General features: G+C 54.8%; 11 protein-coding genes and 3 non-coding genes across 14 annotated transcripts; 9 read left to right on the forward strand and 5 right to left on the reverse strand.

The window, feature by feature from the left end:
- The first annotated feature begins 1,164 nt into the window (after window positions 1-1,164).
- Window positions 1,165-1,236, forward strand: BO82DRAFT_t115. Its single transcript has one exon. It is a non-coding gene; the product is annotated as a tRNA-Ala (tRNA).
- An 834-nt stretch (window positions 1,237-2,070) lies between these two features.
- On the reverse strand, window positions 2,071-2,144 carry BO82DRAFT_t120. Its single transcript has one exon. It is a non-coding gene; the product is annotated as a tRNA-Val (tRNA).
- A 1,678-nt stretch (window positions 2,145-3,822) lies between these two features.
- On the forward strand, window positions 3,823-5,574 carry BO82DRAFT_390988 (MFS transporter; the record flags this gene model as incomplete). The annotated part of the gene is made up of 1 exon (XM_025638546.1): window positions 3,823-5,574. Exon 1 carries the CDS (start codon window positions 3,928-3,930, stop codon window positions 5,572-5,574), a length of 1,647 nt encoding a protein of 548 aa, XP_025493510.1. The 5' UTR covers window positions 3,823-3,927.
- An 85-nt stretch (window positions 5,575-5,659) lies between these two features.
- Window positions 5,660-8,980, reverse strand: BO82DRAFT_382391 (Kha1p). Its single transcript, XM_025637925.1, has 2 exons — window positions 7,558-8,980; window positions 5,660-7,493 (listed from the first exon to the last, which is right to left on the reverse strand). Exons 1-2 carry the CDS (start codon window positions 8,746-8,748, stop codon window positions 5,919-5,921), a joined length of 2,766 nt encoding a protein of 921 aa, XP_025493511.1. The 5' UTR covers window positions 8,749-8,980; the 3' UTR covers window positions 5,660-5,918.
- Window positions 8,981-9,842: 862 nt separating this feature from the next.
- On the forward strand, window positions 9,843-9,913 carry BO82DRAFT_t116. The gene has a single exon. It is a non-coding gene; the product is annotated as a tRNA-His (tRNA).
- Window positions 9,914-9,966: 53 nt separating this feature from the next.
- Window positions 9,967-11,221, forward strand: BO82DRAFT_44508 (uncharacterized protein). Its single transcript, XM_025641200.1, has 3 exons — window positions 9,967-10,543; window positions 10,590-10,727; window positions 10,828-11,221. The coding sequence occupies exons 1-3, from the start codon at window positions 10,085-10,087 to the stop codon at window positions 10,921-10,923; spliced, it is 693 nt and encodes a 230-aa protein (XP_025493512.1). The 5' UTR covers window positions 9,967-10,084; the 3' UTR covers window positions 10,924-11,221.
- On the forward strand, window positions 11,112-12,247 carry BO82DRAFT_44506 (uncharacterized protein). Its single transcript, XM_025641199.1, has one exon. The coding sequence runs from the start codon at window positions 11,520-11,522 to the stop codon at window positions 12,141-12,143; it is 624 nt and encodes a 207-aa protein (XP_025493513.1). The 5' UTR covers window positions 11,112-11,519; the 3' UTR covers window positions 12,144-12,247.
- Window positions 12,248-12,979: 732 nt separating this feature from the next.
- On the forward strand, window positions 12,980-14,653 carry BO82DRAFT_306976 (Bicupin, oxalate decarboxylase/oxidase). The gene is made up of 3 exons (XM_025632267.1): window positions 12,980-13,400; window positions 13,465-13,804; window positions 13,880-14,653. The coding sequence occupies exons 1-3, from the start codon at window positions 13,011-13,013 to the stop codon at window positions 14,530-14,532; spliced, it is 1,383 nt and encodes a 460-aa protein (XP_025493514.1). The 5' UTR covers window positions 12,980-13,010; the 3' UTR covers window positions 14,533-14,653.
- Window positions 14,654-14,994: 341 nt separating this feature from the next.
- Window positions 14,995-16,691, forward strand: BO82DRAFT_353013 (DUF500 and UBA/TS-N domain protein). Its single transcript, XM_025634852.1, has one exon. It carries the CDS (start codon window positions 15,102-15,104, stop codon window positions 16,395-16,397), a length of 1,296 nt encoding a protein of 431 aa, XP_025493515.1. The 5' UTR covers window positions 14,995-15,101; the 3' UTR covers window positions 16,398-16,691.
- Window positions 16,692-17,495: 804 nt separating this feature from the next.
- On the reverse strand, window positions 17,496-18,863 carry BO82DRAFT_353014 (purine and uridine phosphorylase). The gene is made up of 2 exons (XM_025634853.1): window positions 18,448-18,863; window positions 17,496-18,351 (listed from the first exon to the last, which is right to left on the reverse strand). Exons 1-2 carry the CDS (start codon window positions 18,847-18,849, stop codon window positions 17,731-17,733), a joined length of 1,023 nt encoding a protein of 340 aa, XP_025493516.1. The 5' UTR covers window positions 18,850-18,863; the 3' UTR covers window positions 17,496-17,730.
- A 305-nt stretch (window positions 18,864-19,168) lies between these two features.
- BO82DRAFT_279970 (SDR family NAD(P)-dependent oxidoreductase) lies at window positions 19,169-20,107 on the reverse strand (the record flags this gene model as incomplete). The annotated part of the gene is made up of 4 exons (XM_025631283.1): window positions 19,169-19,255; window positions 19,306-19,386; window positions 19,436-19,543; window positions 19,616-20,107. The coding sequence occupies 4 exons, from the start codon at window positions 20,105-20,107 to the stop codon at window positions 19,169-19,171; spliced, it is 768 nt and encodes a 255-aa protein (XP_025493517.1).
- Window positions 20,108-20,485: 378 nt separating this feature from the next.
- On the forward strand, window positions 20,486-22,288 carry BO82DRAFT_363497 (histidinol dehydrogenase family protein; the record flags this gene model as incomplete). Its single annotated transcript, XM_025636905.1, has 5 exons — window positions 20,486-20,803; window positions 20,857-20,903; window positions 20,965-21,664; window positions 21,740-21,989; window positions 22,164-22,288. 5 exons carry the CDS (start codon window positions 20,486-20,488, stop codon window positions 22,286-22,288), a joined length of 1,440 nt encoding a protein of 479 aa, XP_025493518.1.
- Window positions 22,289-23,765: 1,477 nt separating this feature from the next.
- Window positions 23,766-24,944, forward strand: BO82DRAFT_411826 (tyrosinase family protein; the record flags this gene model as incomplete). Its single annotated transcript, XM_025639810.1, has 3 exons — window positions 23,766-24,181; window positions 24,259-24,580; window positions 24,666-24,944. 3 exons carry the CDS (start codon window positions 23,766-23,768, stop codon window positions 24,942-24,944), a joined length of 1,017 nt encoding a protein of 338 aa, XP_025493519.1.
- Window positions 24,945-26,066: 1,122 nt separating this feature from the next.
- On the reverse strand, window positions 26,067-26,699 carry BO82DRAFT_353018 (uncharacterized protein). Its single transcript, XM_025634854.1, has 2 exons — window positions 26,349-26,699; window positions 26,067-26,269 (listed from the first exon to the last, which is right to left on the reverse strand). Exons 1-2 carry the CDS (start codon window positions 26,595-26,597, stop codon window positions 26,237-26,239), a joined length of 282 nt encoding a protein of 93 aa, XP_025493520.1. The 5' UTR covers window positions 26,598-26,699; the 3' UTR covers window positions 26,067-26,236.
- Window positions 26,700-27,541: the final 842 nt, after the last annotated feature.

A 27,541-nucleotide genomic window follows, 5' to 3' on the forward strand; every position in this document is an offset into this window, starting at 1 on the left:
AGAAGTTTCACACGTTCGTCTTCCAGGAGATACTTCAAAGCACCCAAGTTTCTGGGGCCATTGTACTTTGCCCACAGAGCTGCGACTAGCGAACTCACCCTGGAAGTCTATCGTACCGAGTATCGTCCAGAAGAAATTGCCAGTGAAGATGCAATGAATCCAGCTTATGCGCTTTCAATGGATGAAACACCTCAGTCACGTTGGCACGTACGGTATCAGGTGTGACTCTCATCGAGTGGAAGACACACAAAGTTTGACCGCGGCGATCAACGAGCCGGTAACGTAGCGGCTGCATGGTTGAAACGTACCTTAAAAGAGAAACGTCCATCAGTCAAGCCCAGCGATAGTCTACTTGAAATCCGAGGTGAGGATCGAAGCACCCACGAAGGTGGTCTTCGCGCCCTGTAGAGGCCCACCACATGAAAGGCCTTGAGCCTGCTTCCAACATATCGCAAAATTGGTCTGCGTTGTGTCAGACTAGCGCCCTGTCCTAGGCCCAGGATCATGTACACATGGTAGCCTCCCGGTGGGTAAATTGCAACCAGAATATTGGCCATGATCTTGAGTGGGTCGTTGCACTCTCAGTGATTGAAAGAGTCATCACTGGGATCGGTCTCAACATTTGTCGGGTGACTTTGGGGCTGGAGTCTCGCTATGGTGTAAGTGCCTCGTCTCTCAGGCCGTCACCAGAGATTACCGGCTGACCTCGATAACCCCTTATCTTCAAATCTGATGTTCCGAGAACAACCTGCTTATCATGAAAGGGAGAAAAAAATGGTGTGCGGGGTAAAACAACGCTAGGGGATTATGGGTTAGATGCGGGATAGCAGCCAGCGGCTGCCAGCCCCTTCACAAGAGACAAGACTGCCACATTGCCCACTGCCAATTCGTTTACCCTCGCCGCTGGCTAGACCATAATAGCCTCTAGAGGATGCAGTGAATACGTGTATGTGCATTTGTGCCTGAGGGCACCGGAAAGATAATCACCAACCATAAGTGCACTATATACGGTTCTGGGAAGGCCTTTGCATAGTTACGACTCATACCGGTAATGCACGTGCTGGTGTCAGCACAGTTCTATCCAGCTGCGTCGCATCTTCAGGTGCTACCACAAAGGCAATACAAAGGTCATATATGCATACTTAGAGCTCTCTTTCATCAATTGGGGCTGTGGTTTAGTGGTATAATATTCCCTTAGCATGGGAGAGGTCCGGGGTTCGATTCCCCGCAGCTCCATCTTTTTGCTTTTTACATGTTTGTGCAATGGCCCTCATTGCCTCCATTTCACAGCATAGAGTAATTGCTGCCAGTATACGGCGCTGAGAGTTTGCTCAGTACGAGGCTTTCAAGTGAGCTCCTGTAGAGGAGTGGGCAGGCAATTGTAGTTTTTCGCACACGCAATACTGAATGTGCTTAGGAGGCTTAGCAGTGCACATCTCCCTTTGCACCCGCTTGTTGATGAATGCCAACCGAGCATCATAACAGGCGCGTTTGACAACAATGCTCCAAATATATGAGTAGCCGCAATTGGAGAATACCTATGAGCTCCTTGATAGGATCGTCGCTATTTATTTGAGGGTAGTGTTGAATACTTGGGGTGTACATTATGCAGGTTGAGCAGCGATATATATCTGTAGTGCATTCCGTATGCATATTTTTACTGGCTGATTATCTCGAGGAACATACCCAATGAGCCGGCTAGTAAGTTGCTACACGCAACCGTATGCGCTACAAAAACTCAACAAGAGAAAAGAAGGCGATTCTGCACGTCACCTCGAGTATAGTGTCAGGCACAGGTGCTCTCTGCCCCTGGCGATGAAAGGGGGCCCGATGCCGATCGCTTTGTCATCCCTCCCGTGGCAAGATCCAGCATTGCCACCGAAGAGAAAAATTCTTTCCAGGGTTGTTCTCGAATAAACTTTATCAGGAACCGGATCGTGGTCCATCGGAGAGACCGACGATCAAGCGGAAAAAAAAAAAAAAAAAAAAAAAGCTTTCGCTATGCCCTAAAGAGCAAGACAGTCTAGAGGGAGAAATGCAGATATCAAAAAAGAGAATAGAGCAAAAAGATGACTGGTCAGGGACTCGAACCCAGGACCTTATCCGTGTGAAGGATACGTGATAACCAACTACACCAACCGGCCATTTCTTGAAGGAATACCACTACAGCGTGAATGTTGAGAGCTGTCGTGATTAGTCCCGGTGCACTACATCAAAATAGGCTCAAGCAAGCTGGATAAGAGTGTCGATCATCCAGTCAATCAGGCACAAATTTGAACCGGCCACAGTGGGAATCCCAACCGAACACGTTTTACATGAGTACAACTCGATGTTTGCCACCGCAACCACAACAATCACACCCCAAATCAGGCCGAGAATACAATCTTAAATGGCCAGACTCCTTTCACATTAAAAGCTCTACATCTAATGTAATCATTCAACCATGGGCGTCATCCGCGCCATGTCGTCATCTACCCCAACTCAACCCAAGCTTGGCTGGGTTGGGCTGGGTTGAGCGCCGGTTTTGGCATCGGAAAAACCCGGACTGCCTGCGAGAGTCTACGGAATTATGATGATTGCGCCCTCGTGACCAAGTTGTGTAAGGAGCCTAGCATAAAAAAATGCGAAGCAATGCAGTCGGAGTAGTGGGGGGGAGGGGGGGGTTGTCCGCTTTTTTCCTGAATCCCTACGTGTCAGGGTCGATGGTTCTGGCAACAGGCGTCCAAGCGGAAAGGCAAGCAGCGAATCATCGAGCTGGCATGTCCAGGCCAGCGCCGCCAGCCCGACAGGAGATCTTTCGGACCGGTCAAATGGCGTTGTAGTCGGCGTCAGTGGCTGTCCTGCCCGTTCTGGCCCGAGGGCAAGCAGGTCAGCCGAGTTCTCTGGGCCGGAATGGTGGATCCCCAATGCATCATGGGGGTTTCAGTTTGCACGGGCTTCGAGTTCACTGCTGCACATTCTTATCGATAACGTGGAAGAAGTCGAGAAAGACCTAATCAGTAGGGTTTCGCGGGTGGGTTTGACAGTATTTAACTTGGTTTTGGGGATTTGAATGGAGGATATTCAGAACAGAAACGGCGACACTTTTTTGCTCATCTTGTGAGGAGACAAGACGACTAAATCACCATCCCTGCAACGGACCGACCGACAACCTTCCGAGTTCAGCGACGGTGAGGATTTCGCCGAAGTGCAACCGAAACTCTGTATGGCTTTTGCCCCCAAAGGACGTGGGGGACCGAGTCGGCCCGATGGAGAAGGAGCCAGTTGGAGGGAAGTCGGGATGCCGAGGTGAAGTCATCCTCGGTCGACTTCCGAACTACTTCCTTGCTGCTGTTTCAACACCATAAGGAGGCAGAAAAAGAGTGTAGAGAATGCCGTTGTGAGTGATGGGAGGTAATGGACCAAGTGCTCTTATCCTTGAGCTTAATCAAAAGACTCTCAGTGACTGTGAGCGCCCCCCCCTCCTCATCTATCACTGTTCCCAACTGCCAATATCTGCACATTGGATCAGTTTCCCCGAAGTTTCTCAGTTTGATCGACCGCAAACTCTGATGACCCACTACTTTCCAACGCCATCCCGGATCCATCTCGTGGAGCATTCCTGGCCAGGAACTGTACTCCGTAGTCTGCATTACAATGAGGCGGATGCCTTTCCCATGCCCACTCCAGAGTCTCCCAGTCCACCCCGACTTTATGACGCACCCCAGAAGAAGATGGACTGAAGCCCTGACTCGGGTGGGCCGACACGAAAAAAATAAAACTGGAGAAGCCGGATGAGACGGGTTCCTTTCCCCAGTGTTTTGATTGTCCTTTTATACCTCCTCCTTCCCTGCTGTTTCCTGGCTGTTTCTTCCACTCGACCTCACCTCTCTTCTTCTTACTCTTCCCTCTTCCTCTCCTCCATCCATCCATCCATAAATTCTCACAATGGACAAGATGGACAAGTCCCAGCCTGGCCTGGCCTCCCATACGGAGAACGCCTCCGCCGGCTCCTCCAGCCACATCGACTCCACCTGCAAAGGACGCATCGCCGGTGGAAAATACCTCGAGGGCCTCGATGACAGCTCTGCCGCTGCTCAGGCAGACGGCCCCCTACAGACCGTCGACTTCGACATGCCGTTAACACAGACCGAACGCATCGTCCAGGACGGCAACCAGTACATCGTCCTCGACTTCGTCCCCGGAGACAAGGAGAATCCGTTCAACTGGGATGGCAAATACAAGGCTTTTATCTCCGCCCTGCTCTGTCTGATGACCCTGTTCATCGGTCTCGCCACGACAGCTTACAGCTCTGGATTGGGTGATATGGCTTCGGATCTGGGTGTGACCGAGGAGATTGCCGAACTGGGTCTCTTCCTCTTCAACTTCATTTGCGCCCTCGCTCCCCTCTTCCTGGCCCCCTTCTGTGAGTTGGCGGGTCGTCGTGTCGTCTACGTCGGAGCCTACTTCTGCTTCGTCATCATGTTCATCGGTCTCGCCCTGGGTAAGAACATCGGCACCATCCTCGTCTGCCGTGCCCTGCTCGGTCTGTTCGGTTGCGTCGGTACCATCCTGGTCGGTGGTACCTTCGGTGATATGTACTACCCTCAGGACCGCGCCATTCCCGTCGCCACCTTCTCGTGGATCGCCATCTTCGGTACCGTGGCCGCCCCGATCTATGCCGGCTTCATCGACCAGGCCCTCCACTGGCGCTGGGTGGAAGGTATCCAGGGTCTGGCCAACATCCCGCTCGCCCTGGTCATCCTGTTCTTCCTCCCCGAGACCCGTGGTAGCGTCGCCCTCGGCAAGCGGGCCAAGCTGCTCCGCAAGAACACCGGCGACGACCGCTACGTGACCGAGAACGACCTCGAGGCCCCCTCGCTGAAGCACATGCTGCACAACTCCTCGGTCAAGGCGATCAAGATGCTCATCACCGAGCCCGTGGTGTTCGCCTTCGGTCTCTGGATCGCCTTCGCCTGGTTCCTGACCTTCCTGTTCCTGTCGGTCATCCCCATCACCTTCCAGGAGAAGAAGGGCTGGAACGAGGGCGTGTCCGGCCTGCCCTACATCGGCCTCTGCATTGGCTGCACCATCGGCTTCGGTCTCAACTTCTTCCAGATCCGCAAGTACAACGCCCTTTTCCAGGCGGGCCAGGCCCGCCCCGAGTCCCGTCTGTACGGCGCCCTCTTTGGTGCCGTCTGGCTCCCCATCGGCCTCTTCATCTACTCTTTCACCCAATACGCTGACCTGCCCTGGATCGCCCCCGTCATCGCCCTGGTGCTGATCTGCATCGGTATCTTCTTCATCTTCGAGAGCTGCTACAGCTACACCTCCGACTGCTACGGCGAGAGCTCCTCCTCCGCCATCGCCGGCCAGGGTTTCATGCGGAACACGCTGGGTGCCGTCTCGCCCCTGTTCGCCTCGCAGTTCTTCCACAACGTGGGCAGCCAGTACGCCGGGTTGATTCTGGCTTTGATCGCCACCGCCCTGACCCTCATCCCCTACGTGCTGTTCATGTACGGCCCCAAGCTGCGGGCCAAGTCCAAGCTGGCGAGTCTTGTCAGCCACGCTGGGGAGGACAACGAGAAGGTCTAATGATGATGTGAAACGATAAAAAAACAAAAAACAAACAAAATAAGTGGATCCTGCCGGACAGGCCAGGTCAAAGTCAATCTGTCATGTTAGCATTGCATTTGCATATTTCAAAGTACGGTACATAAGTGTCATGTCGGGGGTTATTTAGCATTGCAGCCCCGAATGTTTTGCACATACATATTCACAATCATGATGAAAACCAAATACCAAAACCAGAACATCAAATTTCGATTCATTTCTCCAGTAAATCATAAGAGCCCAGTAGGATAGTTTCCAATCTTAATTTCAGGTAAAGGGAGGGGGGTATCACGTATGTCCGTCCTGTGTTGAGGATTCTCGCGCCTTTATTTACTCTGCATGACCAGCACATCGCCGACGATGCGGTTTCCCTTCTTCACCAAGGCCTGGCCCAGGACACCCAGCACGCGCGCGGCCTCCGCGCCGACCTCATCGTGCGCCGCCGCCGACGCGGCACCGCCATCGTGCTGAGACGCGAGCAGCTCATCCAGCGCCGAATGCCGTCGGCCCACGACGACCAGGTTGCCAGCCTTGTGATGCGAGCGGACCATCTCCTCCTTGACCAGCTCGACCATCGTAGCGACCGCCTCTGCCTCCGTCTTGACCGCAGTCGTCTTGAACACCACACGATCCAGCACCTCCTCATCCAACGAGTCCTTCATCACCGACAAGAAAGCGGCATCCGACTCGACCAACTCCTCCGGAACAACCCCGCTCCCACTGGCACTCACATTAACACCACTGGCACCGGGAAGCTCCAAATGCACGACCGACACGGTGACCAAATCACAGCTGGCCACCTGGCACACGAACCTCACCGCCAGCCGATCATCCCTCCCCCCGACAAACGGCACGACGATATGATGCGCCTTGGCCGCCCCGCCGCCGCCGCGGGCATTCCACACCGACGAACTGCGCTGCACACTCATCGCCCCCAACGACGGGCGATGCCTGACCCCACTGACCCCACCCCCCGCAGCGCCCAGCGCATGCTGCGGGGCGTACAGATTGCGCTCCACCAAGACACCAACGTTGGCGCTGGCCGCCTGGGACCCGTCCAGGACACTGCCGACGAAGGCGGCGTAGGGCTGGCCGTCCAGGAAGCGGACGCCCTCCTCGACCGGCGAATGCAGGTGGTACTGCTCGCCCATGGCGCCGGTCTCGCTCCACGGCAGCAGCACCAGATCGGCGGCCTCCTCGCGCGCCATGCCCACCACCGTGTCGGCGAACGAGTGCTCCGGCACGACGGACACGCCCGCCACAATCGACAGGTCGTGCCACTGCCCGAACGCCCGGAAGGTGTTGACCACCGGGTCCGAGAGGGTGTACTGCTCGATCTCCGAGACCTTCATCACGCTGGAGTCGCGGTCCGTCAGCTCCAGGAGCCGCACGCCGTGCACTTGCAGGCTCTGCAGGGTGGGGGCGTCGAGTTCCGTGATTTCCGTCTCCGCGGGCGCGGACTCGTCGGCGTGCTTGGAGTCCGGGTCGGGGCTGGTCGGGGTGCGTTTGTCCGGGTGGATGCGCGGGTGGTTGTGGGTGTTGTTGTGGGTGTGCGTGTTCGGGGCCAAGAGGCCAGCTAGTGTGCACAGGCCGGAGAGGCCGTCCAGACGCAGGTAGACTAGCAGGTTGCGGACGGGGCGGTGGTGGCCCAGGGTTTCGTGGTGGTCGCCGTGGTGCGCGGACTTGGCGGCCGTGATGCTGTCCATGCGGCTGTCTGGCGGTAAGGGTTTGCCCGTGGCCCAGTCGATCTCGCCGCGTCGCCACCGGTCGACCTTGATCTGGTACCATTTCGGGTACAGGGCGACGGTCAGCGGGGTGGTCGCGAAGGTCGTGACTAGGGCCATGACGACGAACATCGTGAAGGTGCGCGTGCTGAGGATTTTGGCTTGGAGGCCGATGTTCTATTCATGTCAGTTTTGGTGCTGGGGGGGGGGGGGGGGGAAGGAAATAGGGAGGGAAGGGTACCAAAACAATCAATTCCACCAACCCTTTACAACTCATCAGCACGCCGATCGAGAAACTCTCCCGCCAGAGCAGTCCGTTCAACCGGGACGCCAGCGCCCCGCCGGTGACCTTAGCGATGAACGCGATCGCGATGATGGCGACCACGTACCCCCAGACGGTGCCGTTGTCCAATAATCCCAGGTTGGTCTGCAGGCCACTGAGCGTGAAGTACAGCGGTAGGAACAGCGCAGCGACCAGATCCTCGATCTTCTCGGTCAGCTTGATAGCGAAGCCGCCCTCGTGCGGACACAGGAGGCCGATCAGGAACCCGCCGAAGATGGCGTGCACCCCAATAACCTGGGTGAAGAAGGCCGAGGCCAGGGCGAGCAGCAGGGTGATGGCCACGACGGACTGGCTGGGCCCCTTCTGCAGACTGCCCGTGTGGGCGAGGAAGCGCAGGAACAGAGGCCGGAAGATGAAGATCAGGAACAGCACGTAGCCCACGCAGACCAGCAGCACCCAGAGCGCGGTGAGCCCGGAGCCCGCGTTCACGAGGGCGACGCACAGCGCCAGCAGGATCCAGCCCACGACGTCGTTGCCCACGCCTGCCGAGAGCACGATCACGCCCACATTGGTGCCGAGCAGTTTCAGCTCGGTGAGGATGCGGCACAGCACGGGGAAGGCGGTGATGGCCATCGCGATGCCGATGAACAGCAGATACGTGCCGAAGTTGATGTCCACCGTGTCGGGTTCGTTGCGGAAGGCATTATACAGCCCGTAGGCGACGGCGCAGCCCAGCCCAAAGGGAAGCACCATCCCTGCCGCGGAGACACTGATCGCCACGCGCCAGTTGCTGATCAGGAAGCGCAGGTTGGTCTCCAAACCGACCAGGAACAAGAACAGGATCAGACCGAGGTTGGCGACGAGGTTCAGCCCCGGGATCGAGGCCTTGGGGAAGATGGCGTCGGTGAAGCCGGGGATGCGTCCCATCACCGACGGGCCCAGCACCACGCCCGCGATCACCTCGGCAATGACGCGCGGCTGCCGGATCTTCGAGAGGGGCCAGTGGAGCAGTCGACACAGCACGATGATGATGCTCGCTTGGATGATGAAGAGGATGATCGGGTTCGACGAGTCGTACACGGTCGGATTGCTGCCCTCCAGGATTCCCGCCTGGGATTTGACCTGGGTGGTGGTGGAATTGCTCGACATGGCGGCCGGGGCAGAGAGGGTAGAGAGGTCACGGCCTCTAGCGGGGGTGAGTGGTGAGCAGTTGACACGGGTGTGTGTGGAGAGGTATGGAGGAGAAAGAGATGAGATCAAAACTTGTGGTCGAAGAGAAGGGAGGATAGGAGAGTGAGAAAAGAGGTAAAGGAATTTAAATGGGTGAAAGAAAGACCGAGAGGGTGAGAGATAAGAATTGAAAACGAGGTTGTGGGGGAACGAGAGCCCACGTGGGTGATGGGGAGGCGGTCGGAAATGCAGCAGCAGATGCCAGCAGCAACAGCAACCGCAATAGCAGGCAGCTGCCTGAGTGGTGAATGGTGATAACGTGATATCTCACTTACCCTCTTTCGGTCTTTTGTTCTTTGTTGCAGGTGGATGGAAGGGAAAACCAGCTCCACCGCTTCGGAAATCCAAAGCAATCTGGGCCCCAATGCGGTTCCGGGGTTCGCCTCCACCCCAGACATTCTCCCCAGCCACTCCCCACTGAATCTTGAATCTCTCGTTCGGTCATCCGTCAACTGATCCCCCCGTTCTCGTATTCACACTGACCTTATTTCTCCCTTCAACGCTGGTTGGGGGCCACCAAGATCCACAGGAGCTGTGATCTGAGCTGTGATCTCGCAGCCAAGGGCTAGAGCTGTCACCTGATGCAAGGGAGGCACGATCAGCTGGAATGCAGTCCGCACTCGGCATCGATAACACCATGCAAACATCCTTTCCTGTAAGACAGGACTGAGAGTGATCTTAAATTCCGACGAGCTTCCTGACACTGCTGTCAACCGCACAAGCTGACACCCCCCGGTCGGACCCAGAGTTCAGCCCGACCCCGAGTGGCCGGCCCTCGGCCTCAGGCAGTAGCCAGTAGCCTTGGGTCTTATTGACACACTTCTTGGATGATCAATAACTTGAAGGGGTAACATGGTTGAGTTGCGGCTTGTATGTTTACTCTGTCGTGGTCTTTGTAGCGCTACATCTGAAGGGCTCGGATTTGACCTTACAATCAGCACGGCGATGAGGTGCAACCACACTTGTTAATGACGGTTATATACTGTAATGTTGGTACGATTTTCACAACAACAGGTGCTGTGGTCTAGTGGTATGACGTCACGTTGTGGCCGTGCCAGCCCCGGTTCGATTCCGGGCAGCGCCACTTTCTTTTTTCGTTTCCCTTTTTGCTCTCCTCTCTTCCAATTGCGCCTAACTTACCAATCTCTCTCTCTATCCTTTCTATTTAGTAAACAGAATGAATACATAACCATTCGTCTGTGTCTCGGCTTCTGGCATCTGATACCTTGGGACGAGAAAGGAGACACATCCGTCCATGAGTGGGTGGTTTCGCTCATTTCCGGTGAAAATATATGTTGCGCGCAAACAGCAGTTGAATTCCACACTTCACTCAACTTTGACAGCAAGACGAACTCCACACTCAGCACGATCTGCGCAAGACACCTTAGGGAGCAAAATCCTAATGCCAATGCTTTGTTCTTACCGGTATATATCGAACCTCGAACTTCTCAATGCTCAATGTCTAGTATCAGCACCTGAACACGTGACCGAATCACAGTACATATGCTGCTCGCCCTCAAGTGGCAGACGCGACCGGTCACATTCCCCGAAACAAAAAAACTCAGCAAGTTTCCAGGCCAGGCCGATGGCCGCAATGACGAAGCCTAGCAACAATTCAGAGCCTGCACTTGTTCATACCAAATGTGTCGCACCCCAAACATCAGTGGAAAGGCAAGACCAACAAACGTACTGGCAAGAGCGACCGACCATGCTAGTATGTCGCGACCGAGCTCCCCCAACTTGTCACTGATAGCCTACAGACCGAAGGAATAAAATTCTTGTCTGCGAAAAATAATACCATCGAAAGTAACCTATCTGAATCTTCCCATCAAATTTCACAGATCAGTGACGGTAGCTTGCTCAAAAACACATGTCAATCTCGCTATAGTACAAAAAGGGTGAGCAGCTCGTGATCTTCGTTCAAATACATTCCCAGCCATCCAGTCACCTCGGTCATGCAAGTCATCAACTCGGAGGCGCATCTAATTTCTCACGTAGATAGCCATCTGCCCGAACGCCTCATGTTCCGGAAAGTCGAACATCTCATACGAGTCCCCAATCGCCTTGAGCACACGATTAGTGACGGGATCGTAGATCCTAGTCTCTTTAGCACTGCACTCCTGCCGCAGCAACCAGCAACCAGAAACAAACTCACGAGTTAATGCGGGTAATATCGTCGATGATCATGATAGCTGGACGCGTGATATCCAGCACGATCTCCTTGACCGGCACATCCGAGTTGCAGGTGAACACGATCGAGGAATCCTCCACATCCAGGAAACCCTGCGGATCCTCGACGACGTTCATCTTCAGCAAGTTCAACAGGCGCTTATCCTGCGCGTCATACATCGGGTCCTGCAGCGAGCAGGCCAACGGCTCGTCCGAATCGCCCTTCCCATCCTTGCAGAAGAGTCGGATGATCATCCAGACGAGCGCATGCTGCGTCGCCGAGGGACTGTCCCCGAACATCGTCCCACACGCGAAGCCCACGAAGTTCGTGACCGTGTGCTTCTCGCGCGCCGCCACCAGCACCTTGCGGATGGCCGCCCAGGTGGCGCTGGGCTGCCAGGCGAAGACCGCGCTCCTCAGGAGTCGGCTGGGGCCCTCGACGGGGCGCGGGGGGAGAGCGAAAATCTCGTCGGTCTCCGGGTTGATCCACTGCTGGACGTGCATGGGGACGACGCGGCAGTATGAGGCGGCATCTAGGTACTTTTTGTCGGAGGCCTGCCCGAGGAAGACGCTCCAGGAGTGATACACGAGGGCAACGGGGCCACTGTAAGGATGATGTGGTCAGTTACGTTCCGCGGCGTGTTTCGACTCGACAAAAACAGCTCCATCTCGTGGAAATCGAAAGACAGGATCATGCTTACTTGACGAATCGATGTCCCACATGTTCATTGACCTGCCCGGTGGCTGGTTCAAACTCCACAGGGGTGCCTTCGAACCCGATGGCCACATACTTCTCGCCTTCCTCAAGGGGACGTGAAAGCTGGGCCTGTAGGTCAAGCAAGGCTTCCTTTGTAAAGAACGGCTCGCCATTGGCCTCGTGTTGCAAGATGTTCATCGTGATCTCGTGTGGGCTCGAGGAAGTAGGATCGTACAAGGGGGGTCTGGTCCACTTAGATTTCATCGAGTCAAGAACGATGGCCCTGGGGAGACGGGCTGCTATGGGTAGAAGGTGGACAGGGCCCAGGGCTCCCGCTTCTAGAAGTCGACGCATCATCTTGAGGGTTTTCTTTTGTCTTGATGATGTTTTTTGTGGTGTGGAGAAGATGAGATGGAGAGGTTTTGGTGGAGGTTTCGAGATGAGATAGATGGAGTGAGAAGAAATGATGGAAAGCTTTAAGAAGTGAGAAAGATGAAGAAATTATCCATTGCAAGCTTCTCTGTTGTTTATTCACTGTTGTTAACATGATCCTCTCTAAATATTGAATGCCTGAGGCAGATAATGCAGAACACTAATGTATATAGGGTCTAGTGTGATAGCAGGGTCATTTCGGCTTTGGATTGTTCCGGTTCCGCCTGTTTGTGAACAGGCAGCCAGGAACACAGCCTATGAATGTTTGGTATGTACCACACGCATAATGCATCATAGCGAAAATTCTCTCATACAAGAGAGTACAAAGAGAAGATAGCGGGGATAATGATACTGTCCCCACTCAAAGACAGTAGGGGGCAAGAGCTTTCCCTCGAGAGCGGAGACAAAAGCCCATTTGATCTCAGGAGCAAATCTTCGTACTATCAGTCGATGCTCCTGGACCATTGAACTGGCTAGCCTGGTCTCTCCCCGTGCATATCGGAGAATAGGGCGTTGTGGAAATGCCGCTCGCAAGCAAATGCTGAAAGGCAGGTGACGTCGTGATGATCATGACGTGCCGTCCCAGCCCTGTAGGGCTGAGCCATCCGCCAATGACCCGCATCAATTCCTTCCCCCCCACCCAGCACAAGCAAATCCCAAGCTTTGACCCAACAGCCCTTCTCTTCAACATGAGAGGCCCCTTTTCCAAAATCCGTCTCCACTCGATGACCGGTTTCTGACACCCCTGGTTCTCTTCCACGTTGTCGGAAAGCCCGGAAGCAGAGCACGAATAATCCCTCACCAACGTATAAAGAGGGCGACCCTCTCCCCAGTAGCAGACCAGATCCTCCATCGTTAATCACGTCCCGCCCATACTCACACCATGCATTTACTATCGAGGTCCCCTCAGTCTCTGCTGGCGTTAGTGGCCGTGACCGGCTTAATTGGACGAAGCCATGCTGGCCCAGTACCCAACGACGTTTATCAGCAGTTGATGCAGATCCCCGCCTCCTCACCCTCGACTTTCTTCAACAGCAACAGCAAAGAGCCTTTCACCCCTGACCACCGTGATCCCTGGGACCATAAGGTGGATGCCATCGGAGAAGATCGAGAGCCCCTTCCCTGGCGGATGGGCGATGGCGCCTCGATGATGGGACCGCGGAACAAGGACCGCGAGCGCCAGAACCCCGACCTTGTCCGGCCCCCGAGCACCGACCACGGCTCGCTGCCCAACATGCGATGGTCATTCGCTGACTCGCACGTGCGAATTGAGGTGCGTGACCATGACAGGACAATTTACTACCAGAATAATCGAATGCAAGGCTAACTCTGAGTAGGAAGGCGGCTGGACGCGCCAAACCACGGTCCGCGAGCTCGGAACAAGCAAGGAGCTCGCCGGGGTGAATATGCGCCTCGACAGCGGGGTCTACAGAGAGCTACACTGGCATCGGGAGGCCGAATGGGCGTACGTTCTCGCGGGCCAGGTGCGCGTGACCGGCCTCGATCTCGACGGAAACGCGTTCATCGACGATTTGGAAAAGGGAGATCTGTGGTACTTCCCCTCCGGACACCCGCACAGTCTGCAAGGACTCGGGGAGAACGGCACCGAGTTTCTCTTGATCTTCGACGATGGCAATTTCAGTGAGGAGTCAACGTTCCTGCTGACGGATTGGATGGGTACGTTGCGCCCCCCTCCACCACCCTTCCTCTTCTGTACGCACACCCTTGAATTCTGCTAACCGATCCCCAAAGCACACACTCCGAAAGCAGTCCTAGCCGAGAACTTCCGCCTCCGCCCACAACTCTTCAAGAACCTGCCCACGAGCGAGAAATACATCTTCCCGGGCTCGCACCCGGCCTCCATCCCCAAAGAAATCCCGCCCAACTTCAAACCCTCCAAGGAGCGGTTCACCCACAGGATGCTCGCGCAGGAGCCCGAGCGCACCTCGGGCGGCGAGGTGCGCATCACCGACTCGTCCAACTTCCCCATCTCCAAGACGGTGGCGGCCGCCCACCTGACGATCCAGCCGGGGGCCCTCCGCGAGATGCACTGGCACCCCAACGCGGACGAGTGGTCGTACTTCATCCGCGGGCGGGCGCGGGTGACCATCTTCGCGGCGGAGGGCAACGCGCGCACCTTCGACTACGTGGCGGGCGACGTGGGGATCGTGCCCAAGAACATGGGCCACTTCATCGAGAACCTGTCGGACGAGGAAGAAGTTGAGGTCCTCGAGATCTTCCGCGCGGATCGGTTCCGCGACTTCTCCCTGTTCCAGTGGATGGGTGAGACGCCGCGGCGGAACGTGGCGGAGCATCTGTTCGCGGAGGATCCTGAGGCGGCGAGGGAGTTCTTGAAGAGTGTCGAGAGCGCGGAGAAGGATCCCATTCGGGATACTTTGGCTTGAAATGCCTGAAGTAAAGATGATTCTGCGTTTAATGTATGGTGTACAATGTAATTGAAGGCTTGCATTTGTGGTAATTCTTCCAAAAAAAAAAAATGCAGCCATACATACTATCACAAGGCTTAATGGTCCGACATCGACCGACGTCATAGATCCGATCCGATAAGCGATAAGCTCGTGGCTGCATGATAGGGCACGAATGCATTCGTCTGGGCCTAAATACTAGCATTTTGCTCAGCCCTCTCACATACGACAGACTCAAATTCATGACTGGAGCCCAAGCAGGCAAACGAGAATATTTCCTAATCGGGCCAAGTCCAAGTGGGGAGAAAGTGTGGCGATGAAATCATTCAACCCACATTTTGGTGGGGAGAAAGGCGCGCTAAGCCGGTTGTAGGGCGGATTACGAAGGCTTAGCTTAGCTGCCCCTCCAATTCAGCATTGTTAATGTTGGTGCCTTCGACGTCAGCCTCCAACAGCCCACCTACATATACTTGACTTCTTCCATTGCACTTCCCAAGTTTTCTGGATTTTCCTTCACAACATACAAATACTTCTTACACATCTCCACAATGTCTCAATCACAACAAAATACCCCCAGCTCGTCCAGCAAAATGTGGGACAAAACCAAAGTCTTCGGCAAGAAGACCTTCGACAAAGGCTGGAACGCCCTGGACAAGCTCGGTGGGCCCGTCAACCGTCTCTCCAACAAGCTGGGCGCCGAGGCGTTCTGGCCCATGTCCATCGACAAGGAATCCGACAAGGCCGCCCGTATTTTGCGCAGCTTCTGCAAGGAGGGTGTCTATATCGACGAGAAGGCTGAGAGTGCCCCGCCCGTCAGTGGGCCTGAGGCCTCCAACAAGGAGAAGGAGAAGATCGACAAGCCGCAGGGCAAGCAGAAGGTGTTGAAGAAGATCCCGTCGGAGGTCATTCGGGAGGCGAAGGGCCTAGCTGTCTTCACTGCTATGCGGTGGGGCTGGGGCTTCAGCGGTGCCGGCGGCAGTGGCATTCTCATCGCCCGCGATCCCCAGACGGGTCAGTGGACCGAGCCCTCGGGTATTCTCTTGCACACTGCTGGTGTGGGCTTCCTGGCTGGCGCGGATATCTATGACTGCGTCATGGTGATCAATACCTATGAAGCCCTGGAGGCCTTCACCAAGCTGCGCGTCACGCTCGGCAGTGAGGTCAGCGTGGCTGCGGGTCCGATTGGCATGGGTGGCGTCGTCGAGAGCGAGGTCCACAAGCGACGCGCGCCGATCTGGACCTACATGAAGTCCAAGGGACTGTACGGGGGCATCCAGATCGACGGCTCGATCATCGTGGAGCGATCGGATGAGAACGAGAAATTCTACGGTCGCAGAGTGCCGGTGAAGGACATCCTGGCTGGTCAGGTCCGGTCGAATAACCCCTCGGTGAAGGGGCTGGTGCATACGATCCAGTCCGCGGCCGGACAGGCCAACTTCGATCAGGCCCCGGCTGGGGTGCAGATTCCGACCGGCCCCAGCCCCAGTGACATCCCGCCGGAGCAATTGGCCCAGAGCGACATGTTCCACGCCCAGGCGCCGGGCGCGCCTCCGCCCGAGGCCGTGCAGCACAACCCGGAGCAGTATCAAGTGCCGCCCAACAACAACCTCCCTTACAACCAGCCACCACCCAACCAGGGTCAATACCACCCGGAGCAGTACAACCAGGGGCCACCGAACCCTCATGGGGGCTACAACCAGGGCCCGCCCTCCGGTGCGCAATACCCTTCTGAACAGTACAACCAAGGGCCACCCAACACCCATGCGTCTTACAGTCAAGCACCGCCTGCGAATGCGGAATATTATTCGGGGCAGCACAATCAAGTACCGCAGAACAAGTACTGAGACAGAAGGAGGATTTGAGAAAGTCAACTAAGCAGTTTCTATGGTCTTTCTGACCAATTTTACTTCAGTTATGTACATAGTGTTGATAGCATGCGGCCATGATAGCGTCTATTGTCTTTCAGTTTGTTCCCTTGAATTCTGGGACCGAAATCAAATATGAGATTGTGACAGTCCTTGGTAAAACTCCCGAATATTAGCTTATCGATGTAGGAAGATGTCATAGTTTGATCTGTGTCTTGAGGACAATCCGTGACCAGAATGCGACCATCTAGGCTTTACGGCCTTCTCAAGATTTACAACTGATAATGAGATTCACTTTATACTAACAAATCAATTCTAAGCTAAACTTCTTCTGGATCCCAGCTTCTGGTACGCAGCTGATTCTCTCCATAGCCCTCGTCCTGGCCAATGAAGGCACTATAGACTCCCAAGCAAGCCCGACAATCATTGAGAGAAACCTCCAGGCACCAGCCCAACACCCCACCAACCCCTAGACCTATACCCAAGATGTTGAAGCATCACCAAACACTCCACATACCAAGCCGTCCCCAATCTCATGTGTGAATCGCTACGCGTTAGTACCAACGCGCCCCCCCTCTTCCCCAATCGACTTGCCAGCAGCGTCGAGATGTCAAAAGCATCACGAAAATCCACATATAAGGCTGACTGTGTTGCCCGGGACCCGTCGCCAGGGGCTGAGACACCTTCCACCCAATCACATTGCATGCTGTGTCGAGATGTCCAAGTATCACGAAAATCCACTTGCAGGGCTGTCTCCGCTGGCTGTATTACTTGGGACGTGTTGACGCGACGAGAACCAATCACCGTGCCTGGCCTGTCGAGATGTCAACCAATCGCGAAAAATCCATTTATAGGGCTGGACGTGTTGGACGTGTTGGTTAGGACGCGAGGGGTTTCGATGCCATGTGGGAGGGGTTCATGCGGGGGATGATCTTATCGGATGGGTTGGCTTGCATGGTCCCGATGGGAGTTGGGAGGGTTTGCTGTGCGGACTGGTTGGTAGGTTGGTAGGTTGTTGTTAGTTGTTGATGAGAGGAGGATTTACATGTTATAGGTTCCAGATCCTATTATCTCATGCATCTCACGATGGAGTTTTCTCTGTTTTAGAACAGGCTCAAGACCGCGATGTCGAGGGACCACCGTGTCGACAGAACCCTGTTCAGAATAAGATCGACAATCTAGACCACTCATCACACACACACAAACATAGTAACAAGCCGAGCAGACAAACGCCAACACACAGCTTCCAAGACTGAGACGACACCCCATGCTCCGCAAACCGTGACTCACCTTGCGCGACCGAGTGAAACACCTAATCCCCATCCCATGCCTCTTTCCCCAAGCCTTGATTTTCGCCAGCAACCTCGGCAAGAAGCGCTTGGACACAACAAGCCGCAGAGAGTGCCGCATACGGCTGCCACCGCTTCTCCTTGTGACTATCGGCATAGTCACACACCCCCTTCACCACCACAACGGAAGAAGGGAGATACAACTCCACCCCGGCGCCTTCCATCTCAAACCCAACAACCGCGTGCTCCGCCGCAAACCGATCCCTGTCCTCGCCGGATCGCATCACCATGTCGGTGCATCCGATTTTCCCGCAGAATATACGCGGGCGGGGTACTGTGCCGGAAGGACTCTCATCCGAACGCCGCCGGATCTGCGATCGTTCTACATGGTTGTCGCATTCCATATCCTCACAGGAGAGGTGAAATGTATCGATACAGCCCGGACCCTCGGTGCGACTGTACCTGCTGCACAAATCGCATGGCATCGAGTCCGGATGCCGGTGCTGGTAGCGCGCCGGGAAGAGCCGGTCGTGGTCTGTTCCGGGGTAGTGGTATTTTGGTTCGCCGGACGAGCGCTGTGTGGCTTGCAGGTAGCAGGCGAGGTTGTGTTGCATAGATGAAAGGTTGTGCGCGGCGTTGAAGGTCTGTGAGAACCGTCGTTAGGGCCCAGTGAACACTCTTTCTGGTTTAGAAAAGCCGTATTCATGGACTGGGGGGAGGGGAAGGGGGGAACTTCGAACCAAGCCGTCCGAAACCGCGTCAGCTTTGCGCGGAACGCCTTCGCTGATCACAACATCTCCCAGGAAGACATCTGTCCCATCTGGCAATCGGGGGATGGCGCCACAGATACCGACCACGAGGGCCAGGTGGACCTTGGGAAACTGCCGTTTCAGATAGCCTGAGCCGATCGTGGCATTCAGGGTCCCTAGACCGGGCAGTTGGACCAGAACAACGGGATGCGGGCCTATGCGCCCCAAGGTATAGCGATTAGGATCGTCGGGCAGTTTGCTATCTAAATCATCATCAGGCTCCTCGTACGTCTCGTCCAGGACACCTCCTACCGCATCTGCTTCGACGGATAGGGCGCAGATGATGGCAATCTGGAATTGATCGCGAGTTGAAATTTGATATACAGAGGGCATGACTTCAAAACAGAGATATCGTCGCTGTAAGAAATTGGCTAGTAGAGCTAGGCATAACCCCTACGGCATGTCGGTCTTTTATCCATATTCTTTACATGATCTTGGGGAAGGAATGGGGAAGTTAAGCGCCGAGGCTACGTCTAAACAACACTATAAGGCTGTTGGTGTGTATAGCGTTGAGGTGAAAGTGTGGCTTATAGCGGGCGCTTGCGGCTTCTTTGCCCACCAATGGATCGACTAAACCTTCGAACTCAATGCAAAACCGCAAGAGTTGCGAAAACACATTTCGCGAGAACCTTCGATTCTTTTCGGATGATATCTACAGTGAGAATCCGGCGTCTATAACAATATTCTGCCCCGTGATCGAGGAACTCGTCGCCAAGAAACGGACTTGATCTGCTACATCCTGTATTTCGAGTCAGCACCCTCCCTCTACGAGGAAATTAGACAACAAACCTCAGGGGTAGCGAATCGCCTGAGCGCATTCTTCTCCTGGACCGAGCGAAGCTTCTCTTCCGAGAACTGACGGCCCCAATCCTAACACCTCTCAGCCAACATTCCCATGTTTTGGAGCATAGAGTCTTACCGTCAAAAGCACCCCCGGCGCAACAGAATTCACCCGGATTGTCGGCGCAGCAATCACCGCCAGACTGCGCACGAGATGAATCAACGCCGCCTTGGTAACAGCATAAGGCTGAACCCAACAGTCAGCACTCCATCTCACTCCTCTCCCCTTCCACATCTCCAAGACGAAAGGGAGACGTACCAAACTACTCCCACTCGGCTTCACCCCCGCCACCGACGCCGTCGCCACAAAGCATCCCCCGGCGGCATCCAGATACGGACGCGCCGCACGGAACAGCTGAAAATGACTCTTCACATTGACCTGAAAGCACCGATCCCAGTCGTCTTCATGATCTGCTTCATCCAGATCCATGAAGTCCGTCATCCGGGTCCAGCCCGCATTCGAGACGACCACGTCCAGCCGCCCGAAGGCGCGCACCGTCTCCGCAATCACGCGCGTGATCTCCTCCCGACGCGCCATGTCGCCCTTCAGCACGATGAAGTTCGGTGTGGCGGAGCTGTGTGGTAATGGCGAGAGGGTGGTGAGCTCCTCGATCAGCGCGTTTGCGGCCGTGTGGTCAGAGTGGTAATTGATGGCCACGCGGAGGTGGGCGTCGCGGGCGAGGGCGCGCGCGACCCCTGCGCCGACGCCGCGCGATCCGGCGGTTATGAGGGCTACTTTTGAGGTTGTCATTGGAACTAACATAAACTGATGTGATGTATTCGGGCGGATTGGAGGGGGAGTTTGGTTGGGTTTTGAAGGGGGCATCCCGAAGGGGGCTTCTTCTCCCTTTCGGCTCCACATCGGCAGTATTTTAAGGTATGTACTGCACTTTCCCCCCTCCCCCTCAAGTTAACTTTGTCCACTTCGATTCCGGCTACAAATATCTATCGGAGAGAATGCCGAGTCTATTGTTTGCGGTGAATTTGGGATGTCGATTACTTCGGACTTTGTTCCGAAGCCGTGAGGGCCGCGGGAGGTGGCGAGGGGTATAAAGATGTGGTATCCAGCACAACAGTGTTACTGGAAATACCTCTCAGGCACAGCACGCTAGTTAAAAAAAACTACAACATGGGCTTTACGTATCTCAAAGAACGGGCGCCGCAGAGCACGAAGTCGACGGCTCCGTCCGTTGACGTCTCGGCCATCGTCAAGGGAGTGATCGACGACATCCGAGAGAACGGCGATGCAGCTGTCCGCAAGTACTCGGAGAAGTTTGACAGATGGTCGCCTACGTCCTACCGGTTATCTTCGCAGGATATCCAGGCGATTATGGCGGAGGTCCCGGAGCAGACTATCGCCGACATCAAGGAGGTTCAGGCCAATGTGCGGCAGTTTGCCGAGGCACAGCGCAAGTCGATCCAGGATTTTGAGATCGAGACGCAGCCGGTACTGCCCCCCTGACGCTGACCAGTGGAGTATGCTGATTGTCGACTGTACAGGGAGTGTTCCTAGGCCAGAAGAACATCCCCATTCAGACAGTTGGCGCGTGAGTCTCCTCGCATACGGGACAAAACTACATCTCTCTGACATGCTGGCATCGACCGCAGATACATTCCCGGCGGCCGATACCCCCTTCTCGCCTCCGCACACATGACAATCCTGACGGCCAAGGTGGCCGGAGTCAAGCGAGTGATCGGCTGCACGCCCCCGATTAACGGCAAGATCCCGAGCAGCACGGTAGCAGCCATGCACCTCGCCGGCGCCGACGAGATCTACATCCTGGGTGGGGTGCAAGCGGTAGCCGCTATGGCCATCGGCACCGAGACCATCCCCAAGGTGGACTTCATCGCGGGGCCCGGCAACGCCTTCGTCGCCGAGGCCAAGCGCCAGCTGTTCGGCGAGATCGGCATCGACCTCTTCGCGGGGCCGACAGAGATCCTGATCGTCACCGACGAGACGGCGGACCCGTTCACCGTGGCGACCGATATCCTGTCGCAGGCGGAACACGGGCCCGACTCGCCGTGCGTGATCCTGACCACCTCCGAGAAAGTGGCCCGGACGGCGATCGCATACATCAACCAGATATTGAAAGAGCTACCCACGGCGGCGCTGGCGGGCGTCTCGTGGGAGAACTGGGGCGAGGCAATCGTGGCGGATACGATGGACGAGGCCTGGAAGATGGCGGACGAAATCGCCAGTGAGCATGTGCAGATCTTCACGAGACATCCGCGCGATGCGCTGGAGAAGATGACGGCGTATGGCGCGCTGTTCTTGGGCGAGCGGACATGCGTGTCCTATGGTGATAAGGTAAGTGCTTCTCTGTGCCTTTGTATTGTGGACCAGGCGACGGGTATGGCTTGATACTAATTTATGGTTAATCAGTGCATCGGAACCAACCATGTACTCCCCACGAGAAAGGCTGCTCGCTACACTGGCGGTCTCTGGGTTGGCAAGTTCTTGCGGACCATTACTTACCAGGAGGTCACGTCAGATGAAGCCAGTGGAAAACTCGGTAAACTCTGTGGTCGCGCAGCCAGGGCGGAGTTCTTCGAGGGACATGCCCGGTCGGGGGACCTGCGAGCTCATTTGCATCTGAAAGAAGAGTTCAAATGGATTGACCAGGGGCATGAAGGTGTGTCCGAAGGAACAGAAGAGGGCTGTCGGGACTGTGCAGTGTAATTTTCTTGGAATGGCAAACTGCATCCGTGTTTGCGATGAAAGTGTTGTGAGAGACCATATCAAAACCCGTACTCGTTACCTCAAGACGCGTAGTTTTCTCAAGAATCGCTCGCTGCCTTGGTCATAGTTGACTCCACTGTAACCGCTTGCGAGTTGACGTCTCCTCTGACAGCCGATCTCCATCCCGCAGGAGCCATGGCAACGGCAAAATGTATAACTCTAACTGCTATTCAAAAACCAGTGAGCATCTGACTCAGCGGCCTGGATCTGAGTCAGCGGCATGTGGATTGACCCAATCTCTCCCAACCGGATAGGGCAAACCACGACCATGAAGCTATACGCAAGGCAAGATAAGACTGCGATCCAGCACGCTAAACTGGTTTGGACCATTTTAACGCCAAGCACTAGCCAAGACGCAGATTGCGTGGGCTTGGCTTCGAATCAAGGGATGATCCTGACTTTAATTGCATTTCATCGCCACAGAGATTGCAGTGCTTGTTCATGGACTGCGCGTCCCAAGGGAAGAGAATTCCCAGGTGGCTGACGTGGGAGCCGATTGTGAAAAAGGCAGGGATCGGCTGCATCTTATCTCAATCATCCACGCTAAACTGTATCGGCTGTAGCCGGGTTCCAGGTCAGATCTTGGATTGAGCTACTCCGTATTCCATACTCCGTAATAATTGATGGATTCACCTCCTGTCCATTATTAGCCAGCCATGTGTGAGGCTTAGATACATACACTCTCCGCGAAGAGTTTATAATCCAAGATCATCCCAATATTGTCATTAACATTGTCCCGCCAGCAGTTCTTATTCCCTTCCAAAGCCCATGGCTCTAGTCCTCCTTTGCTCACGCCTGCGGTGAAGGTTCTCGAAATCATTAGCCAAACCGAACTAATATTGATCTCTAACCGCCGTCGCAAAGCCCTATGGGGATGTGTTCGCATTAGCGCTCTTTCCCTGCTGTCAGGGTCGAGCTTCAGCGGCGTTCTGGCCTGTCGGCTCGGGACGCGCGTCTTTCGCTACAGCCCTAGCGCCAAGACCTGTCCGCCGCGTCTCATGCGGAAACTTTGACCAGAGTGGACAAATTTTAACTATCAATAGATTGAAGTCTTCGTATAGAGTAGATTTGTGTGAGTATGCGCATCGAAACCTATGAACGTGATCATCTTAAATGTATCGGGTTGTTGAGACTCATACCCGTGTACTGTACAGAGATCTTCCAGCAGATCGGTCAGCCAACTGGGATTACTCTGGCACAAGTTCTGTCACTAGATCTACTATAGTATACATCTCTAGTCACAGTGAAGAGCAGACCCCGTTAGCGTTCCACAGAATCGCATTAGTATAAACTCGGACGTGACGAGTCGATTGAGCTCCGTATACCGATGGTACCGATAACTGCGGGCCCAGTTCACGCGGGATCTTGAACAGTGGATTTATCACTCACCCACAGACGATGCCGAATATAGGCATTGTACACCGAGAGTCGGATTCACTCCCCACAAGGCGCTGTCAAGCGTTCCCGCCACAGACATGAGAGTATGTGTATCGGTGGGATACGAAGGACCTCGAGAGATGGCTGTATAAAGGCTAGCTAGGAGCCAGAACCACTGGCATTCTTCTCCCCGCAGACCACTCTCCCCTCGTTTTCTTTCTTAGCCTTTCTCTTCTTCGCATTCATTCGTTAATCGTCGCTCGTTGAACTTCTCTTCCAATCTGACTTCACCATGAAGTATTCAATTCTCGCCGCCGCACTGGCTCTGGCAGCCAGTGCCGCCGCCGCCGCCGTTCCCGCGTCGGCGCAGAAGCGCGAGTCCACGACGGAGTACATCCCCTCCTATTTCACCGACGGCTGCACCAAGGAAAAGATGACCATCCGCAAGGAATGGCGGCACCTGACCACCCAGGAGCAGAGCCACTTCCTTGACTCCCTGCAGTGCCTGATGGACAAGCCCGCGCAGTCCGGCCTCAGCGCGACCACCAGCCGATTCAGCGACCTGCAGGCGCTGCACCGCGGCATGACCAACACCGCCTACGCGGACATCATCCACCACGTGGGCCAGTTCCTCCCCTGGCACCGATACTACATGCACATCTACGAGACCCTCCTCCGTGACGAGTGCGGCTACACCGGGTCGATTCCGTACGCTGCCCCCCATGCCCCCCCCTAAAACTCTTAACATGCCCCCGCTAAAGCACTCTGCTAACATGGCAAAACAGCTACTGGAACGAACAACTCGACGCCGACAGCGGCAACATGTTCCAATCCACGATGTGGGGCCCCAACGCCTTCGGAGGCAACGGCACTGGATCGGGCTCCTGCGTGACCGACGGCCGCTTCGCCAACATGACCCTGCACATCGGCCCTGGTGATGAAGACACGGATTACTGCCTGCGGCGCGCGTGGGACAACGAGGCCGCCATCGCCAACGCCAATAGCACCGCGCTGAACGCGTGTAACGCGTACACCACCTACTCGCCGTGGTGGGACTGCGTCTCCAACATCCCGCACAAGGGGGTGCATACGAATATCGGTGGTGTGGTATGTTCTTTCCCCTTCACGTCAATTCATTTGTTGTGCATTTATTCAAGAGTGAGGATTCTTGCTAATAGGCGTGGTACTGTAGATGGCCGACATCAAGTCCTCCCCCGGCGACCCGGTCTTCTTCATGCACCACGCCTACATCGACAAGGTGTGGTGGGCGTGGCAGAAGGCAGACCCCGTCAACCGCATGTACGATATCAGTGGGCCGACGCTGAACCACACGGCCAACGTTGAGCCGGCCGGCGGGTGGCAGAATGCGACGCTGCATTACGCGCTGTCCTCGTTCGAGATCAAGCCGAATGTCACGATCGGCACGGTCATGAACACCCAGGGTGGTTATTTGTGCTATGGCTATGATTAGGGGAGCAGTAGCTTTCTAGGTTGACGTTTTGCGGGTACGGGGTGGGATTGGGCTACCGTCGGACTGTACTGTGGCCGGTGTTTATTTTCGACTTTTCGATAGAGTTATAGATGAGAGTTTTGTAATTATTAGAGTGTGCATGATGTACATTTTCCATTACCGGATCTTCTGTCCCCAATCGTGGCCCGTATGCTAAATATTAGCGTAAGCATCAACCCGGGAGAAATACCGAGACCTGTCATTCAATTATCATCCTCATAGAACATATCCTAAGAATTACAGGATTCGATCGTGTTACCCAACTGCCCCGACCCATCCTACAGATCCTGCATCGCATGGCTAAACCTCTGTCTCGAATGCAGCACAGTGCTATTCCTGAGATAATACTGCAACGGATACGTACCGAAATTCATCGGCAGACCGCTGGCATGATACTATAGGTGCCCAGCCACGCCCAATTGCGCGATGCGGGTGACAGCATCCTAGTGCCAAGATTGGCGGGAAAGACTTCATGCCTTTGAGTCTTAAATGAAGATGTGCGGGGTAGCTTGCTGCTATGTTCGATGTTTTGGTTTCGAGTGGCGTGTTCAATGACGGGCTTAATCTAATTACAGGTAATATTGACCTTGTGCCGTGTCCTGGCAGTTCTTGATCACGGTTCTGGTCGCTGCAAACAATAGTCATATATATCGTACACAGTACAGCATGTAGAAATACACTGAGATATATATGTATACATATACAGCTCACTCATTCCTTCTGCGTGCACTATGTAGCTTGCGATCATGAAAGTGCTGCTTCTGATCTAGTACTAGTAGCTCCACTTACGCCTACACCAGATACTTCCAGGTATATTTCACATTGCGATGCTATTCGAGTCACCACAGCCAGAATGTTATGCGGTCTACTTGGTTATTTTGGTTGAGCGCGATCAAGGATCTCTTGATGAACGCTTCGCTGCAAGTGACGTATTCCTACCTTGCGCACAGCGAGGGCGCACCCTGGGATCATGGATCTATGGCTACGCGATTAGACCCTGGTTGTGCGGGTTTCGGATAAGAATCCGAGCCCCAGAGCATCTCTCTACACGTCGACTCCGTTTTGCAGGTAATGACCGCCTGATTCAGGTGTATAAACACGTCTCGATTAAATTATTATCAACCTCAGAAGAGAAAATGTCTAAGTACAAGACGATTCAAGCCAAATCCGCCTTCACTCCTTCCCACCATTGCCAGTCTCCTTCACAAAAGGCTCGAAGGCCGGGGCTCTGACCGGAGTCAATGATCGCTGCCTTAAGCAGAGGCGGATCCCAGAACGCCGACAGCCTATTCGGGATGTATCAGTACGGATGCAATTTTACTCTCTGCACGAAGGGTTCGCGGAGCGATGGGCGATTGCACTTACGGCGGTGAGGTCGTTCGCGACGTCATTGAGGGCAGTCACGTCGACGTTCTTGACGATGTCGTTGTTGTTCAAGATACCGTCGTGGGCGACGCTGATAGGGAGGGTCTGGGTCTGCTCGACCTCGTTGCTGTTGTCCTGGGTGTTGCCGGAGTTGGAGTTGTAGGCAACGTCAGTGCTAGAGCCGGGGGCAGTGGGAGCGGCGACAGCGAAGGCGGCGAAAAGGCCCATGAGGAGAACGGTAGGCTGCATCTTGAAGGTGGTAGAGGTTGAATAAGCTTGAAGCTTGGAAGTTGTCTGTTTTAGATGGTGGAAAGAGGAGGAGACTGGAGAGAGTATGAAATGCTGTTGGGATGATTGAGAGAGAATGGCCGGGTGGTCTGGGGGTTTATATACCTTTTCCTTTTTTCTTTCATGCCTCTACTTCTCGCACAATCGACTCATGTCCAAAGAGGACTGTTCACCATTCACCCTTTTGGGAGGTTCAGGGGCTAATGTGATCGATTCCATTGATGGTGTTGCGTTGAATGCAGGTCAGGGTCCATACAGGAAGGCTCGATCGTCGCAGGCGAGGTGGATGGTGCCTGTTGATCGAAATGACGAGCTGACAATCAGACTTCAATTGAAAGGTAATGTTTGACGAGAATATTGCCTCCCACTGCATTAAACCGATAGATCCCTGCCGTTCGTCACTCATATACCGCATTGGTCCAAATAAAATGACTGCGCGGCGGACAGGTCACATGTGGCCAGACAGTAGGCCAGGGGTTCGCAGGTCTTGAGAGGCCTCGAGCCGTGCTTTGCATAGGGGGTTCTCTTGGCTTTGAGGAATGGTTCGGTTGGGGACTGGGGACGAGCAGCCCTGATCAATAAATGGCGTTGTATCCTTGCCTCATGCAGAAACCCGCCGTGTTAAGCTTATTCGGGGTTGAACGAACTCGCCAGTGGAACCGTATCATATTCCGCCGCTCTTTTGGTCCAAACCATTGCCACCGGCTGGAATTACACTCCCGGGTTAGCTGAATTACAGACCATCAAGGACTTGTGATGTGGCCACAATATAGGGAATATGGCTTGGATGACTATGGACTAAGTCTAAAGAGTGTCTTCATGACTGGGATCTCTCGAACGAAATGGGTTATGGGAACGATTGTTGACCTTCTAGCACGAATCAGCCGCTCAGGAATGGTAGTCTT

Source organism: Aspergillus uvarum, assembly GCF_003184745.1.
Source record: "Aspergillus uvarum CBS 121591 unplaced genomic scaffold BO82scaffold_17, whole genome shotgun sequence".
Lineage (NCBI taxonomy): Eukaryota > Fungi > Ascomycota > Eurotiomycetes > Eurotiales > Aspergillaceae > Aspergillus > Aspergillus uvarum.

Bases quoted from the DNA above. Each gene is read 5' to 3' on its own strand.
- BO82DRAFT_382391 (XM_025637925.1), bottom strand. From the start codon at position 8,748: ATGTCGAGCAATTCCACCACCACCCAGGTCAAATCCCAGGCGGGAATC. The intron at 7,494-7,557 runs GTACCCTTCCCT...TGACATGAATAG, and splicing joins TGGTGGAATTGATTGTTTTG to AACATCGGCCTCCAAGCCAA.
- BO82DRAFT_44508 (XM_025641200.1), top strand. From the start codon at position 10,085: ATGAGTGGGTGGTTTCGCTCATTTCCGGTGAAAATATATGTTGCGCGC. The intron at 10,544-10,589 runs GTATGTCGCGAC...GATAGCCTACAG, and splicing joins AAGAGCGACCGACCATGCTA to ACCGAAGGAATAAAATTCTT. The intron at 10,728-10,827 runs GTGAGCAGCTCG...TTTCTCACGTAG, and splicing joins CTCGCTATAGTACAAAAAGG to ATAGCCATCTGCCCGAACGC.
- BO82DRAFT_44506 (XM_025641199.1), top strand. From the start codon at position 11,520: ATGAGGCGGCATCTAGGTACTTTTTGTCGGAGGCCTGCCCGAGGAAGA.
- BO82DRAFT_306976 (XM_025632267.1), top strand. From the start codon at position 13,011: ATGCATTTACTATCGAGGTCCCCTCAGTCTCTGCTGGCGTTAGTGGCC. The intron at 13,401-13,464 runs GTGCGTGACCAT...AACTCTGAGTAG, and splicing joins ACTCGCACGTGCGAATTGAG to GAAGGCGGCTGGACGCGCCA. The intron at 13,805-13,879 runs GTACGTTGCGCC...CGATCCCCAAAG, and splicing joins CCTGCTGACGGATTGGATGG to CACACACTCCGAAAGCAGTC.
- BO82DRAFT_353013 (XM_025634852.1), top strand. From the start codon at position 15,102: ATGTCTCAATCACAACAAAATACCCCCAGCTCGTCCAGCAAAATGTGG.
- BO82DRAFT_353014 (XM_025634853.1), bottom strand. From the start codon at position 18,849: ATGCCCTCTGTATATCAAATTTCAACTCGCGATCAATTCCAGATTGCC. The intron at 18,352-18,447 runs GTTCGAAGTTCC...CGGTTCTCACAG, and splicing joins ACGCGGTTTCGGACGGCTTG to ACCTTCAACGCCGCGCACAA.
- BO82DRAFT_353018 (XM_025634854.1), bottom strand. From the start codon at position 26,597: ATGCAGCCTACCGTTCTCCTCATGGGCCTTTTCGCCGCCTTCGCTGTC. The intron at 26,270-26,348 runs GTAAGTGCAATC...CATCCCGAATAG, and splicing joins TCGCGAACGACCTCACCGCC to GCTGTCGGCGTTCTGGGATC.